Source organism: Schistocerca americana, chromosome 5 (assembly GCF_021461395.2).
Source record: "Schistocerca americana isolate TAMUIC-IGC-003095 chromosome 5, iqSchAmer2.1, whole genome shotgun sequence".
NCBI classification, from domain to species: Eukaryota; Metazoa; Arthropoda; class Insecta; order Orthoptera; family Acrididae; genus Schistocerca; species Schistocerca americana.
Window position 1 is genome coordinate 470723409 of NC_060123.1, and position 23336 is coordinate 470746744.

General features: G+C 38.4%; 1 protein-coding gene across 1 annotated transcript in view; it reads left to right on the forward strand.

The window, feature by feature from the left end:
* The window catches only part of LOC124615994 (pickpocket protein 28-like), a 262701-nt gene that overhangs the window by 216819 nt on the left and 22546 nt on the right, over positions 1-23336 (forward strand). The window contains exons 9-10 of the mRNA XM_047144203.1: positions 6764-6914; positions 21972-22063. Coding sequence (XP_047000159.1) covers positions 6764-6914; positions 21972-22063 — 243 coding nt within the window. The remainder of the gene's footprint in view (positions 1-6763; positions 6915-21971; positions 22064-23336) is intronic.

The following is a 23336-nucleotide window of genomic DNA, read 5'->3' on the forward strand; positions in this document are numbered from 1 at the left end:
TCTCTATCGATTGAAGTTAGTGGAGCTTTCATAGTTCGTAATTTTTCTCTGTTGAATGGTACAGAACAACGATGATAGAATGTAGGGTGTTAGACGTGACTGGGCCCTTAGGGGCGCGGATCTGCTTCGGACTGCAGTACCTGTATGATGTTGATTCTTCCTAATTTTCCCGATAAGAATTATCACCATAACGGTTCATACTGTCTTTTACACTACCTCGTGTTGCAGGAGTAGGCTTCAATTGGCACTGACCTTACACGTTGTACACAGTTGGTGGAGCTATGACAACATGTTCCCATTTCCACTGAATAGTCAAAACACGGTCCTGTCACAGTAACTCAGGACAACCTGTTTCTGCACGGGGTCCTGAAGGTGGTACATACAGCTCTCTCTGACAACTGCTCAGTTCCGACTGAGCGACCACAGGCGCAAAGCTGCAGGGATGGCAGTGCAGCGTCTGAGGAGCAGTTCCAAGGTGCATAGGGACTATCTAAAACCACCCTGGAATATTACTGTAGCAGATAGGTTTGGAAAAGATGACTGATTTTGAGATATGAGACTGTCATGAATACTTTTCACTGGTGACTGTAATCATTAAAAGACTTCTCCATAGGATCTAATGCAGGTATGTGGTTGAAAGACTTGATTCCAAATCGTAGACAGCATTTCTACCAGAATGCATAACAGTATATATCTGAAAAGCCTGTGTACATTTCTTATGATCTCAATCAGCACACCATCTACTGTATGCGATCATTCTCAATCACCTATAACCCAGTGGATATATCGCAGAACCTCTGACGTGGCATCTTGACAGAATGTGTTACAAATATTGGAGAAATATCTAGTGGCAGTATGAGGGTGTTGCAAATACCAGCTTCATACCATGTTCCTTACCGAATCACATTCTAAATTCAGTGACTTCTTTACGAGTTTACACCGTCGGCAATGTGTAGCCGCGCGTTGGTCTGTTAATATACACTCTGTCAGTCGCCGTCTGTATTTAGTGTCGCGGTATTTGTCTGGAAAAACCACTTCATTCAGAGGCAATGCAATACCTCGATTTATAAGGCATGTGTAGTTTTTAGCATGGATACCATTAGTGATACTTCTGAGCACCCATAGAACCAAGACCGCTTATAATAGTAACTTGGTCGTTGCAATCGTGTTTTTAACATCTGGCAGCTTGTAAGATGGTTACATTCCTCTTTATAAGACACAATGGTAGCATTTGCAAGAAAAACTTATGAGACATCTCCACCCATCATTGATTTTCGCTCAGTACTGTTTCGAATCGCCAGAATTCAGTTATTGGTGAATTATTATACTTAGTAGTAGAGGATGCATGATACAGTCGCCTTGAACGTCAGGCTTACAAAGTGTGTGTCTTTGTGTGTGTGTGTGTGTGTGTGTGTGTGTGTGTGTGGGTGTGTTCCGACATGTGCAAAGGAAATGGATATGTCCTTTCATAAGAGAAGGTATGGATTTGACGTGGAAAACAGCAAGAGCCGCAAAGGGAATGAAAGATTTTTTTCACTTGGAAAATTATGTCAAGTCATAAGAATGGTAGATATTTCTCCTTCCAGAGTCACAGTCGTCAGGAGTGGGTATTTCTGATACATCGTTCATTGTTGAATATATATGTGGCCGGTTTCCTAGGATGATTCTGTCTGGGGGTGTGTGGCTTGTGGCAGCGGTGGCCTGTGGGGGGAATGATTCACATTTCCAGCTAATGGCAGGAGCCGTCCAAATGGAAAGGTCGGCTGGGGTACAGGAATATAGCTGACTTAACCGTGTCGCGCTCTAGACGGCTGAACAGTGAAATGATACTCAGTATGTGTTGGACAGCCTTCGTGGTCGCATGTGTTCTCAGTGGAATTTCGAGAAGAATCGGTATGGACATGTGTTTGCTCAGGACCATTGTTCCTTCCCATGTAAATTGTCTGGTTGACTATTTCTACACATTTCCTGTTTTTATTTGGTTGAATAACATCGATTGTGGTGTGTGTTGTGTGCACCTAGCAGGTGAAAGACGAGTGGAAGATACGTTTGCTGGTTCTCTAGAGATGAGAAACATCTTAGTTGACTCTGTAAATTATAAGGATGATTTGGAATCTCTTAAATCACCGACATCTGTATTCGCAAGTGGAAACATGAGTTTCCTCTATTTTTTCGAGTTTTCACTTAAAGGTCTTCGCAGACAAGATAAGTTTGTAAGTTACTCAGTGGTTTACAGCATGATCAACCTAGCTGCACCTCGCTAAAGTTTCAGGTTTCTAGAGAAATAATTTCCAGTTTATATCTTCAGAATTATACTGTGCAAGTGATACAACTATGCAAGCGATATTGCAATTCGCTTGATATCGTGAAGTATCGCGAAAATGGCATGAAATCCTAGCAAACCATGTGAAAATACAGATGTTCTTGTAATCCCAGGGTCTATAGACAGGTGTAGAAAGCAAGCAAGCAGGCAGGTCAGGGTCAGAAACAGAAACGCCTCTGTGCCAAAGGGAAATGACCCAGCCTTTGTACAACAGTTCAGAGAGTAACCTCAGTCTGCTGAGGGCGCTCTTGCCATGCATTGGGCGAGTGTGTGCGGGGGGCAGGGAGGGGTGGGTGGGGGGGGGGGGTGGGGGGGGGGGGGGAGCAGATGACTTGTGACCATTGGCTGCCATGGAAGGCCTACCGAGCTCAGAGTAAATATCTAGTGCTGCATGTGCTTATGCTATCTGACTTCATGGTAACTGTATAAATCTCTGGTGGTCGATAACTACACGCAGAATGCAGAAGTGGTGATCTTGTATGGTACAGGATACGAATTGTGAGTTTGGCTCAAATGGTTCAAATGGCTCTGAGCACTATGGGACTTAGCATCCGAGGTCATCAGTCCCCTAGAACTTAGAACTAATTAAACCTAACTAACCTAAGGACATCACACACAGCCATGCCCGAGGCACGATTCAAACCTGCGACCATAGCAGTCGCACGGTTCCAGACTAAAGCACCGCATGGCCTTTGCAGCCGGCAATTGTGAGTTTACTACATCCATACGGCATGTGGTGATATAGTCGGGTTGGAGATCAGCTTCATGCTGAAATATTCAAGCTTTCCTCGACAATAGCAGAGCAGTGTTATTGACTGGGAGTTTTTCTATATTTTATGGTCTGTAGACCACCTTTGCAAGGTTTAACTGTCAGTACAATATGCCGATATGTGCAAAATAGTTTTTCCACTTAAAGTCTCGTCTGCAGAAAATGATCGACAGTGCTCCCAAACCAGCAGCAGCAGTTTGGCGGGCTTCGCCGAAAAATTCAAGCTTTGGTCAACGATAGCAGAGCAGTGTAATTAAGGAAGTGCCTTTCCATATTTGACGATCTGTAGAAGACTTTTGCATGGTTTAACTGCCAGTGTGTTGACGCAATCTGTACAAATCAGTTTTGCCGCTAAAAGTCTCATCTGCAGAAAAAAAAAGACAGACAGTGTTCCCACAGAGGTGGCAACAGCAGTTTGGCAGATAAATTCAGTGAGAGCCAAGCAGAACGCTCCATTCATTCACAAGACATCCTTTGTGCTGGGACTTAGGAGCCTCTACAGACTGGTTTGAACAAGATGGGGGGAAGGTATCTGTGGAAAGTTCTGAGAGTAATGTGATGTCCTCTTTGTTCAAGTGTTCAAAGACAAGTTGAAGCAGATTGTCCATCTCTGATGTGATGCTGTCCCTCATCCGCCATTGTGGCATTAGGACATCGCTAGACCAGCAGCTGTAGGACACCGAAGATTTCAGCAATTTTTCTCTTCTGTAGGACAATTCTTGCAATTCTGTTTGCATAATTGAACTGATTTTCCCGTCTGTGCTTAGACAGTTCTCTCTTTCCAAACAACAAGAACGCTTTTATAATTAATGGTGTTTTTGCAAGCATGCACAAACAAGATGAAGGCTTTTAGCCACGAGAACAAGGGCGAACTATTACCGTTTCTGGGACATGTGTTGAGAGCAGGACGTTACGGTTTTGTGGGAAGGTTAACACATGACGGACAGGCCGTCCCATTAGGTCCACTAGGAAGAATGCATCCCACGTTTTTCTGGGATATTTTCGTAAACAGCTTCTGAGAGCATTGCAAAAGATTTCTACAGCATGTCCAGAGGGAAACTTCGCTGTTGTTTACACAGACATGTTACTTCAGTATAACACTGACAATCTTTTAGCTGTGCCTGTGAGAGTGAGTCGCTAGGTGAACATCTCGCTGGATCTGCAGGTACAAAAGCTATGCGTCAGCCACGATGGTTAGGTAACATGTTCGCAGCTGGAGGCATCTTGCATGTGGGGCAGACTGGACCGGCGTGCGTGCCTGACACATCCGATCATCATTCCAGTTTGTACATCTGTAGGGAACAGTTCACTGATATGTTGTGCTCGAACTTGTCAATGATAGTCCGAAAGCATTTATACATGCAATGAATGTTTGTGCACTGCTTTATTTCGACTGTTTAAGTGTTGTGTGCGTGTTTGCAGAGCGTCAGACATGCATTATTTTGTCAATTTTACGCGAAGTGAACGTGTCTGTTCATCAGTGTACTGCATTATTTTGTGGACACGTCTGTAGGCTGTGCAACACATCATTTCGACAGTTTACAATTACTGAGCGTGTTTGCAGAGCATTTTACATGCATTATTTTGACAATTTACATGTTGTTTGCATGTCTGTACATCAGTGTGCTGCATTATTTCGGTAATTTGCGAGTAGTTTGCAGGTTTTTAGGCTGTGAAATGCATTATTTCGACAGTTTACAATTAGTGGGCGGGTTTGAGAGCGTTTTACATGCTCCTTTTGAGTATTTACGAGTTGTTTGCGTGTTTGTACATCAGTGTACTGCATTATTTCAGTAATTTACGAGCAGTTTGCAGGTCTATAGGCAATGTATTGTGACTACATCACATCAGGTCATGTGTTTTGTATCACCGTAATAAACAAAACTATGTGAAATCCATCCCTAAATAAACTGTTCCAACTTCCCACTGGAAAAAAATAAAGTGCATTCCTTCCTCTCCAGCAGATGGACACAGAATGAGTCGGCGCAGAAAATCAAACTTCTGAATGGAAAGTGCATGATAACAATGCCCCAATTCATACATTGCCTCTGATGCTAATTTTGTTTGTCATGCAACTTCCCACTTCCCAAATGTATCTCCTAACATGTGACTGTTTCCAAAATTAAAGACGCCACTGACAAGATCCCATTCCGAGAGTAGAGAAAGTACAATATGAAATGCGATGGCGGGGGGCTGCAGGCCTCTCCAAAAGATGTGTTCCAACGCGACATCAAACAGTGAAAGGAATGTCGATTTCCTTGAGACATATGAGACTCAACTTTATCTTTGATAATGAGGGAAGCTGAAGAAATGAATCAAAAATTGTGCCACAGCTGGGACTTCAACTGGGTCCCCTGCTTATTATGCAGATTTGCTAGTCACCTGCCTAATAAGCAGGATACCAGTGTTCAAGTCTTAACTGTCACACAAATTTTGATTCATTTCTTCTGCTTCTATTGTTACCGGGAAAAAAAGCAGTGGAAGGTAAGATGAAATAATGTGTGAAGGAGTGGGAAGACTGCTTTGAAAAGGAATGGGGCCCACATCCAGTCAGACATGCAATATTCATTATATTTTAGCTTGAATATTTTTTAGACAGACATCATATATTAAGGGGGTTGTTTGTATATTTATTGCAGACATCTTCCTTCCTGGGCATCCAAATTTCTCTGCTTAATAGTTTCTTTTTAATTATTAACTCTAATAATGCAGATACAAAGATATTAATTTATACAGTGTAACTTTAGAATAAGTATGTATAAGAATCATAATTAACTAGAAAGAACACGAAATGAAAATAAATAGTAAACCAAAAATGATAAGTTTCTTCTAATGGGTATTTCTCCTGCTGCTGTTCGGTTTGCAGTTACCTCGCTATTTCCTCAAGTTTTGCCTTGTCTGAGTGGGAGAATGACCTACATTTATAGGCTCCTGTGCATATCATGAAAATATTATCCCTAGATGGACTACTTGTATTCTATAGTATGAGTAGCCCTCTGTTAAATGTGAGGTCCAGGAATCCTCGAACCAGCACAACTCCATATGGGGTTCATACATAATTTACTTGATTCTACTTACATAACATTAAATATTAAATATTGTTACTATAGTAAATTATCCAGTAATGAAGCGAAACACAACACTCATTCTGTCACCGTCAGCATTACTGACAGCTGTTCACGCCTTCCCATTATTGAGGGTTTGCAGATAAGTCACTGTCATCACCAGCACTATGATATAATGGTTTTACAACAAGAGTAACCAGTTCAATCACATGTAAAAGACAGGCCACTATAAACTCACATCTCACACCATTATAAATTCACATCTCACAAATAATGTTGCAAACAAACAGAACAAGAAGTAGGTGTGTCCACTGGAAGATAATAAGGAATTGTATATTTCAAAATTTCACCACTGCCAACGACAATCACATTTCATATCTGTAGCATTTACTGGCGACTATCCAGTTCTTCAGGTTAAACTGCCAAGTCTCATTTGTTCAACAGTAATACTTCCAGCATTTGGCTATAAAATAAACTGTAGTTTATGCATCCCTTCTCTGAGAGCTAAGCTATCTTCATTTAAAACATTTGTTTCCTTTCTAATCGTCAAAACATAGCTCTGTATTTTCTATGTCAGTATGCATGGTACTGGATGTTTTGTTTCAGATGACTTCTATGGTTCTGAGGGAAACCTGGCAGACTGCCACTGCTTGCCAGGATGTATGGAAATAAAGTACACTGCTGAGATATCCCATTCTCAGATATTGTGGCACAAATATTTCGAACAAAAACCGGAAGAAGCAGCTAAATTTGAAAAGTTAGTTAGTTCATTATTGTGGTATATTTTCTTTAGTTACTGATTGTTCATTACTTAGTTATGTAGTTTTGCAAAAAAATTAGTTAATTAATTCCTTGCTCCATATATCATTTAAACGATTTTTGTCAGAGTGATATGGAACATGTCAGCTTACAAGCTATCATTTGTTTGTGTGTGTGTGGATACATTTGCATGACAATAGCCTAAATTTAATAACAGAAGTTTACATTTTTCTTCTATTTTACAAATGCTACTAGTTCTTCTATAGAAAAATGCACCTGCAGAACAGGTGTAAATGTCCAGAGCAACCAGCAGTGTCTAGGAGAAAGTCTAAAAGAATGTTGTACGGACATAGTATTCGTTACATACAATGCTCCATCTTACCTCGTTAATAAAAAAAAGGAAGGAGTTGATCACGGCATTGCTAAGGAACCAATGCAGCACTCACCTGAATGTCTTACACAAAAACAGCAAACCTTATCAGGATAGACAGATGAGGATTTTAATCGTCCTGAATGGCTTTTCACAAGGCACTTTAGATATGATATAATTAAATTTTCCTTGAGACATTTGAGTCTCATTCAACTTTATCTTATGCTAATGACAGAAGCTGAAGAAATGAATTAAAATTTATGCCATGGCCAAGACGTGAACCTGAGTGTTGCTTATTAAACAGGTATGCTAGCCATTACACCACAGCTGCAGTGTAGATAACACAACTGCATGGACTATATTAGTCCAATGACCTCCCTTACACAAACTTCAGTTCACATCTTCAGTTTATTTTCACCTTCTTAAATGGTCACTGTTGTCGAGGCTCTCCAGAATTAAATTATCTTAGATCTATAGATCACCTACATCTGGTATACAGCAGGATATGGCCAATATGTCCCATGCTTAGGTACCATTCCAATACTAGAGAGCCTCGGCAATAGTGATGATTTAAGAAGGGGAAAATAACCTGAAGACGTGAATTGGAGTTTGTGTTGGGGAGGTCAGTGGACTAGGGTAGTCCATGCAGCTGTGTAACATATACTGTTGCAGTGGTACAATGGCTAGCACACCTGCCTACAATACAAGGAGACCTTGGTTCAAGTCCTCGGTGTGACACAAATTTTAATTCATTTCCTCATCTTCTGTCATTGTTATACACAAGTCACTTTGTCAAGGGTGTACTGTGAATATCTCGAATCTGGAAATCCCACTTGTCAATTCCATAGTCAGCTGGCATGTGAGAAAACGAAAGAGGTCGTTGTTGACTATTGCGTATTATAACAGCTTATAGACTGGCCATAGACCAGCAATTTTTTCACCAAATCAGTGCTGGACAGCAACCACAACTGATCAGCTATATCATTCATAATGACTGCTTCACTATGCCATCGACCCATTCTTGCAGTTCTGCTTACTGCTCATCACAGAGCAGAAAATAACATGGTTGTAGGAACAGCAGCATTTTATGCAGTAGGTATAGAAAAATGTCACATGGAATTATGTTTCATGGTACATGTTTGTACACTACAATGGATTAGGTACCAGGACATCAAAAATCAGATGCATCCCATGTGCCAACAGGCTACAGTCGAACATCCACTTCTAGACCCACACACTACCTGATGTAAAAGTACCTGGACACGTCAATGTAATGTGGAACTGACTGCTAAATTTCACAAGATGTGGACCACTGATGTAAAGAGAGGCAGGGAGTATTGTGTTCTCAGTAAATAAAGAGACAACAGCAGAACAGGTCGGTTAGAAGAGCCCAGGGACTTCGAATGTGGACTAGTCACCAATGCAGCTAAGAGCATTTGACCCCAGACTGCACTTTTGCCACATTTTCCCCTCCCCCTCATGTAACATTACCAGACTTCCCTCTACCCTTCCTCACCCCTCTGACACAGACCAATCAAGCCATGTATAAGATGGCAGAAAATTCAAAATTGGCAGTAAATTCAAAGCAGCTCAATTTTCCTATGTATAAAATGGGTTGAAATTCAAAAACTGGTGTGAAATTCAAAAAATTGCAATTGTGCTAGTTGTAAAATGACAGGAAATTCAAAAATCCAACTGGGTCATTTTCCTATTGTGTATTTAACTGGGTACCTATAAACGACGAAGAAGCTTCATTCCGCCGTAGCCCTCAGTGGTACACAACCCCACAACAGGCCACAGTAGTCCACCCACCTCACCACAGCCCCACACTGAACCCAGGGTTATTGTGCTGTTTGGCCACTGGTGGATCCCCCCTCCCCAAGGAATGTCTCATATCAGGTGAGTGTAACCCCAAATGTTTGTGTGGTAGAGCAATTATGGTGTATGCGTACGTGGAGACAGTGTTTGTGCAGCAATTACCGACGTAGTGTAACTGAGGCAGAATAAGGGAAACCGCCCCGCATTTGCTGAGGCTGATGGAAAACTGCCTTAGAGACCATCCACAGGCTGGCCAGAACACTGGGCCTCAAGACTAATCTACCGGGCAGATTCGTGCCAGGGACTGACACACCTTCCCACTTGGGAAGCAGAGCGTTAGACTACGCGGCTAGCCAGGTGGGCCATTGTCAGATTAGTGCAATGAAGGACCCAAGAATACAGGCCAAGCCTGCATAGATGTCAGATTTCCTCACTCCTGTGATGTAAGAATCTAAGATTGTGGACCCCCAGATATGAGTCCAGGCTGCATGGCTGGCAGATTTCACAGGCCAGACTCCAATATTATAGACTCGAGGATATGAGCCCAGCATGCATGTTTGGCAGATTTCAACGGCTGTATGATGCAAGACTCCAGTATGACAGACTCGAGGATATGGGCCCAGCACGCATGGTTGTCAGATTGCATGTGTGTTCTAAGTTTAAAATCCTGTCTGGGCAGCAAATTCAAAAACGTGCAAGACCCAATTTAAAAATGGTAGTAAATAAAAATAATTCACTTGTTCTAAGTTTAAAATTACAAGAAAATCAAAAATCCATTTACCTTAAGTTCAAAATTGTGAATAGGCCACTGGTTGACAGAACTAGAGCACCTACTTTAGTTTTAAAGGCATACAGTTGACTGTTGCAGCCTGTATGATTGACAACCACTCAGCACTATTGTATGTATGGTAGGCTAGGAACAAGATAGGTATGCAGTTGAATTTTTATTTAAACAGATTGGCTCCCATGTTACACCATGTCATGCCGCATAGAGCTGACAGCCACATGTGAGCCTTCAACACGTTGTGACATGTCTTGCCAGAGAGAGCCAGTGCGCGTGACTGCTGGCCCCTTGGCATCACTACTGCTGCTGCAAGATGCATCTGTTCACGACAACTGCACTATTCAGTTCAAAGCCAACACTGCTTGGCTCCTCACTATGCACTGCTTGACATCACACAGATCTGTGTACTTAGGCAACAGGTCAGAGCCTGCTTTTGCTGATGTGTCGATACGTGCAGTTTGGAATTCAAGTAGACATTTGCTGTCTGTTACAGGTAGTACAGCCTTGCCACAGCCAGTTACATGATTTCTCACTTAGCCATGCTCTAATTTTAGGACTGTAAGGTGTCTTATTGTGCTGCATGACGTTATGAGCCACATGTTGGATCTCTACAGCTACCGCACACTTTTACTATCGCGACTGCAGCATGTGGTCCTTGCTTCTGTCTCCATCCGTATTCACTAAGTAAAATACCTTCGTGATTTATATCTCTGGCATGTTGGGGCATGGAGGACATTCCTACGTAGGACACCATTTAATAGGAGTTTACAAAGATGCATTCCTACAGCCTTAATCACTCATCGATTTTGGACGCTGGACAGCAGCTTACTATTTCGGTAGACATGCAAGCTGAGCACTAAGACACAAGCCAATATCACTGTACTTGCTGTGCCAGACACAGCATTGCGCATAGAAGGTATAGTAATACTCCCTAAAGGAACGCATGAAACTACTTTTAAGTCTTAACTCTCCTCTTTGTTAAGAACAACCAGTTATTTGCTAGAAACTCTCCAGTCCAGTCACAAATATAGTTTGACTTTTTGTATTTTGCTCATATGGCGACAAAGTGGAACCTTTCCGAATATGGTAACAACCTAGACATATACCTATTGCCTGCTAGGTCTCGTTGATGAAGAGAAAAAGCCCATTTCTACATGATCATCATTTATGGAATGCGTGATTATATTCTGTTTCCAGAAAGGTCGTAATTTATGTTCCAAAATTGTATATCCAACTGACGTTAGCAATGTAGACTTCCAGCTGTTTCTATTTCCAGGAAGGTCATAAGACATGTTCTTAAACTGCACAGTCAACTGACATTTGCGGTATAGATCATTATTAGCTGTGTGTATCAACTTGAAGACAGTTCTTGTAGCTTGTAATAAGTCATAATAACTCTTTAATAGCATATTAGTATTCTGCATAAATAAAGTGGGGATTCTGTGTGACAATCCTTTCCTAAGTTTTCAGGAGTTATATAGGATCAAGTGTTTACAATATTTCTGTCATATTCTGGTTTGGTACTTGTGATTTTTTTTGAGTCATTCAGATAAGCTGCATAGTAATATTGAAAATTCAAATAATTGCTCAGCAGTGAAATTTGTTTCTTGGAAAGAAAACAGATAGCAGAACAGGAGGAACTGAAGTGCGCTAATATGACAGCTCTGCAGTGAAAGTTCTTGGAAGGAACTTGGAAGAAGTTGTCACTTACATGTAAATTAGAAAAGAGCCACACAAATCTATTCAATGGCATTCTTTGGGCAAAGTATTCATCCCGCAATGCTGGAAAAGATGAACAGTAATCCGTAAAACTAGGTTGTGCTTTTAAATCCATAAGTAAATTAATACCTAAAAACACTTTCATCTCATCTGTATTTGTAGGGTGGGGGTTGATGCCACCACCCCTTTGCATAGCATACTGCTTACTGCTTACTGCTCTGTGATGAGCAGTAAGCAGAACTGCAAGAATGGGTCGATGGCATAGTGAAGCATATAAATTCATCTGATACACTATTTCATCCAATGTCTGATTTGTAAAAAGTTCAAGGAAAAAGTCAGCTGGGGAAGAAAGATTATCGAAATTGGGCGAAGGCCCAGTTTCCTCCACAAAATTTACATGATCATAATCACCGATCTCATGTGTTTGGTTCTGTAAAGTCTTGGCTGGAAGGAAGAAGTTCACTGATATCAGCTGGAGCTCTAAAAACTTATTTCTCAGCTGCTAAAGAAGGTAGGAGCGTGGGGGCTTTCTGACGAAGGGCCTGAGTAATGCCCTCCTCTTCAGATTCTGACAGTTCTGACAAATCGCTTGGAATATCCTCAAAAAGTAGGTTTTAGACAGTAGCCTCATCTAATTCCACCAAGGAGTATCTTTTATCCACCTAAATAGAGGTAAAAGTTAAATAACTTACTGTATATGAGAACAGAAGTTTTGTATGGTAAAGATATCATATAAATTTGTGCTTCTCATTGTTTCAATTAATGTGCTATATTCAAACATTAGACATATTTTCAATCTAGAACATATGTCGTAGCGTATATAAAAATTTTACTTGCTTTGAATAAAATACAGCATCTGAATAACACAAAACAACGTGTATAAATCTCAATATGTCGCACTTGCACGGAAAACACATGCTAGATGCCAGTTCCAGATCGCTGCGTTGCTCTCTCAAGATTTGTTGAGTTAGTTCATCAAAAATTCGCTAGAGTGCACCACAAACAAGGCTGAGACAGTGGTTTCACAGTGAGTCACCTAAGCCGCAAAGGGATACAATGCAGGAAAAAGTGGTTTTGCAGTGAAACCACTATGACACAAAGGGTTAAAGAGAATTGGAGCATTGTAAAAGACAGTTCAGGTGTAGCAGATATTTTTAATAACTAGTTTTTAAAAATAGGCAGGAAAACTGGTGCAAATAGTTCTGAGGAGAAAACAAAATGAGCATACTACAGAAGAATAGAGTTAAAAATTTATCTAAAACTCTATCTGAAATATAGGAGATTATCATAAATCTAAAAAGTAGAAGTTCACATGGAGTGAATAACATTTCCAACAAGACACTAAAAGTTGTGGCACCTATAATAAGTAATGTTCTTAATAACTTATGAAATGCAACATTAACTCAGGGTGTTTTCCCAGAAATACATCTTTTTCTAAAGTTTTGAGGAGGTAATGTACTCTAGGGTTTGTTGCCCACCAGTGTAGTAATGGCATACTTAGCCAATCACAGCTTTGGAAAAAATCTTTAAATGATAAATCTCACCAACTAGGATCTTCTGTGACTTACTGAAGGGATTTGACTGTGTCAATCACAATATTCTAATAGAGAAATTAAGCTTCTATGGAATACATAGTTCAGGAAATGCCTGGTTTAGTTCTAATTTAAGAAACAGAATGCCAAAAGTTACCTTAAGCTATCCAATACTACAAAGAGGAATGCCATGTCATCTGCATTGGGAGTAATTACAGTGGGAGTCCCACAGGGTTTGAACATTTGCCCACTACTATTCTAGCTTCACGTTAATGATCTGCCATTTTATTTGAATCAGGAGGCAGAATTAGTCTGCATCCAGACGATACAACCATTGTTGTGAAGCCAAGCAAAGAGGCATCAACGGAGAAAATAGTAAATGTTTTTGTGAAAGTTACTGAAAGGTTTTGCAGAAATGGACTTGCTTCAAACTTTAAAAAATGCAGCTCATTCAGTTTTGTACAGTCAGAAATATCCCACCTCCTATTAATGTAGTATACCATCCCACCTCTTATTAACGCAGTACACCAATAAACACTAATAAACTGGTCAAATACTGTAAGTGCTTAGATGCACATGTTGATGAAAACTTAAATTGGAAAAACCATATAGTAGACTAGCTAAAGCATTTAGGTTCAGCTGCTTTTGCCACACAATAAGTGCCAACTTTGGGAATACAGAAGTCAGTAAATTAACATATGTTGCACATTTTGATTCATTGATGTCTTATAATTATGAGGTAATATTCTGGGGTAACTTCTCATGTGGAAAAAAGTATTCATTACACAAAATAAAGTAATTAGACTTATGTGTGGATTTCACATACATACATCTTGCAGGCATCTCTTTAAGCAGCTGGGAATATCAATCACAGCCTCACAGTACACTGATTCACTTATGAAATTTCTGATCCACAATGCATCTTGGTTTGAGAGTGACAAAGTTATTCATGAGAATAATACTAGAAGGGAAAATGAACTGCATTACCCTTCAATGAATCTAACTTTGGTAAAGAAACAAGTAAAATATGCAGCTATAAAACCCTTTGACAATCTACTAATGGGAACAAAATAGCAATGAAAATAATCAAAGATTAGATTTTATTATCTATCTGTGGAATAAAAGTCTTCCAGATGGCAGAAGTGTTTTCAAATGTAGATGTTTCTCCTCAAAATTCCCTTCTATCCATAGATAAATTCTTGAGTAGAGATAATTAGTCATTAAAAAAAATCTGTTGGCTGGTTGATTCAGGGGAGGGGACCAAACTAAAAAAAGAAATCTATAAATGATCACAATGTAGCAATAAAAATATTATTTTTTTGTTGCATGTAAGTGTCTTATGTTTGTTCTGTTGGCACGTTCCACATCATGATGTTTATTATGAATTCAATGAATGGAACAACTTACTAACAACATAAACTTGTCAGAAGTGTGTGTGTCTGTGAGCCATCCAAACTCCCTTATCAATGCCACCTTACCTTGCTACACAATGAAATTACACCAGTAGTTTGATGCTGCAGCAGTCTACAATCAAAAGAGGAGTTTGAGGCCTAGAAAACCTGCTCTACTAAATCAAGATTTTTATGGTTTCGCAACAAAAAGGGGAAAACCATGACTTAGGTAAGTCAATCAGAAATGACACTCAGCAAAAGATCAATTATCTAACGAGCATGTACAAAAACTCACCCATCTTGAAACCTAGCAACTCACTTCCTCAAAAAGTCAATACTAAATGTTACAAACTGTGTATTTTCCATCAAAATATAAGGGGGCTAAGAAGTAAACTAGAACTGTTGACAATGAATATTAGTGACAGTAATACTATTGATAATGCCGATATCCATTGTTTTACCGAACACCATGTAAAGGAGGGTATCAATATGCTGAATCTAGATGGCTATTATATTGCCTCTCACTTTTGTAGAAACAGTGTGCAGAAGGGTGGTGTAATTATATATGTAAAAAAGAATATAATGTATAGATCTCTAGAGGTCACAAAATACTGCTTTGATGAGCATTTTGAAGCTTGTGGTATAGAAATTAGCACCAAGACCCTGTCATTCATTGTAGTAATAGTGTATAGGGCCCCATCAGGGAAGCAATGTATGTTTTTTAAGCAACTCGAATCTCTTCTATCCCATATATATTCTAAAAATAAAAATACTGCAGTCTTAGGAGACTTTAACATTAACTTTCACGATTATGATAGTAATAGAGCTGACCTGCTACATATAATGAACACATACAACCTCACACCCATGGTAGACTTCCCCACAAGGGTTACGAACTACTGTTTAAGTCTTATAAATAATATTTTCATTGATGAGAATAGAAACACCAATGCAACAGTAAAACAAGTCCTAAATGGTCTTTCAGACCATGATGGCCAATTGTTAACTATCAATTATATATGCCCACACAAGAAGGACAAAGTCTGTAAACGGTCATTTAGGGTAATTAATAATGAAAATCTCATGATCTTCAACATTTATCTTCAACTCATTGACTGGAGTCCAATTTATAGAGCACTGAAAGTCAATGACAAATTTAACGTATTTATAAATGAATTTATGTGCTACTTTGAAGCTGTCTTCCCTCTAAGAACTGCAAAGAACAAGTATCAGAGCTATACCAGCAAAAAATGGCTCACAAAAGGAATAAAAACATCATGTAGGACTAAAAGACTGCTTTATGTTTCTCTCAGAAATAGTAATGATCCTGAAGTAAGAGCTCATTATAAAAGGTACTGCAAGATCTTAAATGAAGTTCTGATAAAGACAAAAAGTATGTTCATCAAATCAGAAATAGATAATTCTGGCAACAAAATAAAAACCATCTGGGGTATTAATAAAAGAGAAACTGGTAGTAACTCAAACAATGCAGAAAATATTGAAGTTAGACAAAATGGGAATATTGATAACGGTGAAAATGTTGCAAAAATTTTCAACAAGCATTTTTTGACTGTAGTGGACAAAATAGGGTGTAATGGTTCCATAAATGAGGCTCTGAATCTTTTACAAAGAAGTGGACTTAGTGCAACACCCCAGATTAGCATGCATCCTGTCACTGTTGAGGAAATTAAGAAGATAATAAGAACCATGAAAAACAAAAACTCAACTGGTATTGATGGTATTTCCATCAAAGTGTTGAAACACACACACATTTTTATTTGTGAAGTCCTGTGCCACATCTTAATGAATCACTGAGACTAGGAATTGTCCCTGATAAGACTTAAATATGCAGTGGTGAAACCATTGTACAAGAAGGGTGACAGAAATGAAGTAACTAATTATCGTCCTATTTCACTCTTAACTTGTTTCTCCAAGATTCTCGAGAAACTTGTACACAGACGGATTCTTGAACATCTTAGTAAATACAATATTCTCAATAAAAGTCAGTTTGGTTTCCAGAAAAACATCTCAACAGAAGATGCAATATATTCTTTCACCAAAGCAATTCTTGAATCAGTCAATAATAAAATGTCTCCAACTGGAATTTTTTGTGACCTTTCTAAGGCGTTTGATTGGGTGAACCATGAGATTTTTCTGAGAAAGGCAGAATTTTATGGGTTAACTGGAGAAACAGGTATGTGGCTTGCCTCCTATTTAAAGGACCGGAAACAGAAAGTCATGGTAAATGACACTAATGGGGAACCAGTGTCCTCTTCTTGGGGCACAGTAAACTGTGGAGTCCCACAGAGCTCTATTCTGGGACATCTACTTTTCCTTATTTTCATAAATGACCTTCCAATGTGTACAAGGGCTACGATAAAATTTACTTTGTTTGCCGATGATACGACGATTCTGGTAGACAATTCAACAAATACTAATCTTGAAATCACTGTAAATGAAATTTTTCAGGAGACCTTTAACTGGTTTACCTCTAATGGATTATCACAAAATTTTGAAAAAACTAAATTTATTCAATTCCATACAAGCCAAAATATCAAAGGTGAGATTAATGTTAAATACAATGATGGGAATTTAGCAAGAGTGGAGTCACCAAAGTTCCTGGGTCTACTTGTTAATAGCAATCTAAACTGGTCCTTACACATTCCTTACCTATATAAAAAACTAAGTTCAGAAATTTACGGTATTCATGCGATTGCTTCCTTCAGTGACTTAAATACTTTGAAAGTTGCCTATTTTGGTTATTTTCATGCCCTGATGGCCTATGGAATTATATTCTGGGGAAACCAGCCAAAGGCAAACAAAATCCTCATAGCCCAGAAAAGAGTCATTAGGATTCTGTGTGGTGTCAATTACAGACATTCCTGCAGGAAACTCTTCCAAGAGCTGAGAATACTCACAACAGTATCTCAGTACATTTTCTCTCTCATGTGTTTCTTGTGTAAAAACTATTCCCTTTTTGAAATGAACAGCATGTATCATAACTATGACACTAGGGTAAAAAGTGATCTACATCTTGAGCAAAGGAATCTAAGTATGGTGCAAAAAGGAGTACACTACTTTTGCATAAAAATATTTAATGCTCTCCCTCAGGCAATACAAATGTCAGTTACTGATCCACCTACTTTTAAAGATCAACTTAAACGATATCTTCTAAGTAAAACTATTTACTCACTGGACGAATTTATGTATGAGAATATGTGAATTGATTTTGATCTATTGTAAGTCTGTTCAATGTAATTTGTAATTTTTTACAAAAAACAATTCTTGTAAACATTTTTTCTATGTATTATATTATTCATTGTACAACCTATTATTATAAACAAATGTCTCAAATCTATGTAAATAACACGTTCTACACCCAAGCGATTTATCGCTAATGAGTCTACAGAACACGAATGAAATAAATAGAATAATAAAATAAATTCATCAGTGGGCGAAGAAGACCAGATTCAGCTTTACACAGATTAGTTATTGCAGTAGACCCTGAAGAACAAGACCATTCTGTAGAGATGGTGTGTGCACCTACACATAATCTGTAGAGTGAAATACATCAGTTTAAAAAATAAATAAACCCATTTTGTACAGTGGAAGAAAAGGGGAAAATAAGTGAGAGATTTCAAGGTCAAAAAATGTCCTCTCCAGGAACTGGCACCTTCACTGTCTCTACGGAGTGCAACACAGTGTTACACATAGTCACATAACTAAGAATTCTGGGTTCTAGTTGACATAGATGCATAATAATGTGACAGACTTATGAGACAGGGACTGCCTTTGTTCTGCCCTAGACTTAACGAAAGTTAACTCTTCTGACCAATCTGAGGGTGGCTGTAGGTGGTTTCCAATTTGTTACGTACTGGCTCTGTGTTACAATTTACCTAACCAACTCAAAAAATGTATCTTGCAGAATGCATTTTGTTCAGTTTGGTTATGACAGCCAATATTAAAAGAAGTGGATTTCTGTTATAAAAATGTTATAGATGGCTTCGACATTGAATAAGCCTTTTTTAAAAGTTTAATCTATATCCATACCCAGCAAACAACTGTGAAGTACATGGCTGAGGGACTTCACATTGGACCATCACTTTTTCCCATTCCATTTGCATCAGGGGCATGTGAAGAGTGATTGTTTAAATGCCTCTTTGCACTCTGTAATTAGTCTCATGGTTCCTATTGGAGTGAGATGCAGGAGCTTGTAGCACATTCCTTGATTCACCATTTAAAACTGGTTCTTGAAACTTTCCTGTATCTTCACTTTAAGAAGTATTAGTTTGGCATGTTTGTTGATATCTAACAAGATGTTCTGCATAATTATGACTTTTTTCTGCTTCATGTATTTAATTTTCAATTTTAACCTAACATTATTGGAATATAATTAATTTTTTCTGGATATTTTCTAGCTTTATGATATAACTCATTGGATCCTCTAGATTTAATCACATATGGCTGTCAATTTTGATTGTTGTATGATAAAGGTAGCATCTATATTCATATTAATAACATGTACCTTATATGTCCTATTGAAATAGGCTTACTGTCTAGATATGAAACTAATCTACCTTAAAATGCAATATGTGACTATGAGTCATTTGAGTTACACTATGTTTAATGTACCTCTTGCCAAATTTAATACTTGGGGCACAACACATACTTAAACTCACAGAGTCAGTTATATCACACCTGGCAATTTTACAGTTTTCCCCCTTTTGGAAAAATATCTGCAGACATCCTGGGTGGAGTATTGACATGTTACACCATGTTGTAGTTGAATATTAGTGAAGAAGTTAAGAGTACTGTAGCTGTCATTAGTGCCAGTGTCATTGGTGCAGAAATAGCTCAATCACTCACATTTGTACAAATAAATCAAACATGGAATAATGAAAAAAAAAAAAATAATAATAAACACAACCTTTATAAGTGGTTGGCAGTGCTCGGAAATAGACCTATATCAGACAGAAGCCTTCTGAGTTATATGGATTGAGGACAGGACAGTACTTTCACAAAACTATGCCTGCACAGTACTGACTTATATGATGCATGCACTTTTCTCTGAGACCATATTGCCTCGCTTCTCAGTTGGTAGCAATTTGATAGTTTTAAGGAAACAGCTTCTTTTGTCATCTGTAATCAACTTTTTACTGAACAGCACTTTAGCACATAATAGCAGTCATAGTTCTGTTGTTCAACTTTTCTGTTTGTAATTTAAGCTGTCATATGTAAATTAATATTTATGGCATAGCAGCACATTTCATTATGCATATCTTTACTTTGTAAAGTCAATTCACCTTCAGTTTTTAACCTATTCCATTTGTACAGCAATTTATTAAAATAAAATGATTGAGATTCATCAGCAGACATTCAGTGACGTGCACTGCTCTGTACTGCATGTGACAAAATAGAAAGATGAGGTAAATGATTATAATGTAGCAAAAACGCACTATCTGGAAAGTTACTTAGAATGTCTCCTCAGTGTAGTCTTATCAAAGGTTATTTTAGTTAGCTGCTCAGTGTCTGCTTGTTTGATTATCACTTTACAAGCAGAGATGCAGGTTTTTCGAAGTCAGGCATTAAATTTTTAATGAAACACTGTGGAGGTTTTTTATCTCATTATTTATTGCTTCAATTAGAATAGCACAGCAAAGCTGACAAATAAAAGGTTACATTCTTTTTAGCTAAATATCTGCCTTAACAGACTTTGGCAGTCACCAAGCATTTCAAACACAGAACAGTACATCTAAAGTACTTCTAAAACACAGATTCATTAACACACATCAAAAAATCAGAAAAAGATGACCAGCAATGAAAATCTCACAGCACATGATACTGATTTACATATAAAGAGAAAGTAATGTGTGGTGCCTGCTGTCCAACTGCCAGTGCTGCCAACATTATGTCCGGCCACCACGAGTCCCCAACTCGTGGTACCTAGAGAAGAGTCTGATATCAGTGAGATCCTTGCCTTGTGGGGTGCTGGGATCATCCACCTGCTCTTCTAGACGGGGCGGGAAGTGGACATGTTCATGCTCGTGCAGCTTCTGTCCCTACTCACCAGTTCACATGGACTGGGAAACTGTTTACATCACCTACAGCCAATAGCAAGCAGCCCCTGGCTGGCAAGTGCTTCCTATATAACAACTATATAACAGCTGACAGTCTTGTGTGTGTTCTCTAAACAATTAACAATGGGGTCATTGGATATGGAGCAAAAGCGTAATTGAGGAAGGATGGGAAGAAAAAGTGCTCCTTTTCTTTTAAAATGAAAAAATTCTGGAATTTGACTTAAGCGAATTAGGAAAATCACAGAAAACTTAAATCTGAATGAAGGGATGATAATTTAAACTGCTGTCCTATCAAGTGTAAGTCCAGCATTTTACTGCTGCACTACCATGTTCCTTAGTGGAACTAAGATTATTAACTCATTCTACAATTCATTGTGAGACAATAATTATGATCCATGAATAGGCCGATAATCATACTAAACTCAACTGCTCCTTTCACAGTTCATCTCTCTGGGATGGAGCTCCCTTCTTTCATTTCCAATACCTTCCATTACAATCAGCCAAGCAAAAAAAAAAAAATGGTTCAAATGGCTCTGAGCACTATGGGGCTTAACATCTGAGGTCATCAGTCCCCTAGAACTTAGAACTACTTAAACCTAACTAACCTAAGGACATCACACACATCCATGCCCGAGGCAGGATTCGAACCTGCGACCCTAGCAGTCGCACGGTTCCGGACTCAAGCGCCTATAAACGCTCGGCCACTGTGGCCAGTGGCCAAGCAAAAGAGTGAACACTATATAGTATGCTGTTTACAACTTTATTAATAATATCTATGTTCATTGAAGGCTATTCTGGAGACAAAAGCTGTTTTGTAGCGGCTTATATGCCTTCTTTCATAAACAAATCTGCCACAAGAAACTGCAGGGAACAAAAGAAAAAGGAGGAAATATGACAGTGGAGTGGGAGACAATAATCAACATTTTACAATAGAATATTAAAATTTTTACTCTCGCTTGGATGTAATCCAGTTTCTCTCATGTTTAATAAAAAATTCTAAATAATAGATGATGATTTCATTATTAGAGAGAACTGATGACAGCAAATTTTAAAGTTTTTCCTTTTCCTCATAATATAACATTTATTGCCACAATAACTTGATATAATAAAAAAGGGGTACCATAGATAGTTGAAGAATAGCATGATTGCAAACACTATAGTTACTGCACCACAAACTTCAAAATGTGCCTAGTACATTCATGTTATCATCAGGACACAATTCTAGTAATGCTGTCATTTTCGCAGTGGATAAAACATCTTCCTAACTGTAAGCTGGACATTTTTAACTGTGATTGCAGACACAAGTTTCTGTGTACCTACTGCAGATAGTTAGAATAACGTTGTTGCCAAATTATGTGTTGCAGCAAAACACACGGAAAAACTGTAATCTACTTCAAAAACAGCCACTTCATTCCCAGCCATCGGAGTGAACTCTATGGATTTACAACTTTCATGGGTAAGACTACATCTTTTGTGAGACTGCATCTTTCATCCCAGAATGCAATTTCTTGTTTTAATCTTAAGACTACACTTTCATGGAATCTTATATTCAAAATACTATTTTACTTCAAGTTTGTATGTCCTGATAGAGAATAATTTATGTTAAGTAGTTACAAGGCACATTTAAAAAGAAACAGTTGATTGATTATTAAAAGTGAATATAAATGATCCTCAGATGGTCCATCCATATTTCATATGGTCAACAACATTTTTATCTTACCTTGTGCAATAATCAGCTTTGAACAATGTGAAAGAAAAACAAAAGTCTCTCCAGTTTGAAAGCCTGCTTAATACTTGCATGAAATTCTTGCTGAACACTTGAGAATGGAAGAAAGGTCAAAACTGATCTTACTGACAAATGCATAATGCTACAATGTAAGTATTAGTATCAGAAGTGATACTGTACATAAAATAATAAGACTACTATGTTATAACCTAAAGGAAGATGGTTATGAATAATTATAATGAGAGGAATATCATCACAGAATGTAATGGAGAAGTTTTAGAATAAGTGATTTAGTTCTCTCTTCACAAACTTCAAAGACAATGAATCAAAACAGGCAAGACAAGTTATTGTAAACTACATGGTCTATTTTACCATTTCTCTTGGTGTAGCCAGCTCTTCAGCTGAAACTTCACTGCAGTCCTGTAAACATGAAGCATTGGAGCATACTCTCAGTTCTGTTGCCGTGCACGAGAAGCGTTTTGTTATTCAAATTTTGCACGACATAGGCCAGAAAGCAGCTGAAATTAGCCAGGATAAGTCTAGTATATGGACATGACTGTGTGAGCAAGAATGTGGTGTGATACTGGAGCAAGAAATTCAGAGGAGGTTAAACAGACATACCTGATGAAGGTCATCAAGGATGGATATCAGTATTGACTGAACCTCTTACCACAAGTGAGTCATGCTATAAAAGACAAGCATTGGCTTACAGTTTCTGAAATCACAATTTCCTTTCAAATTCTCAGGTCAGCATTCCAAAGTCTGCACTCTTTATTGGGCATTGGTAATTTGGATTGGAACTGGTTTCAGCATCTACAGCAATGTTGCAACAACCCTTGAATTCCATAATATGTGAATGATGAGTACCCAAAATCTTGACACAACCATGACTCTCAGTGAATCGATTCAGTATTAACATTTATGTTATATTACAAGGAGGAAGATGAGAATAACTGGATCAAAATTGTGACAGATAATGAAAACAACAGTCTTCTATTTCTTC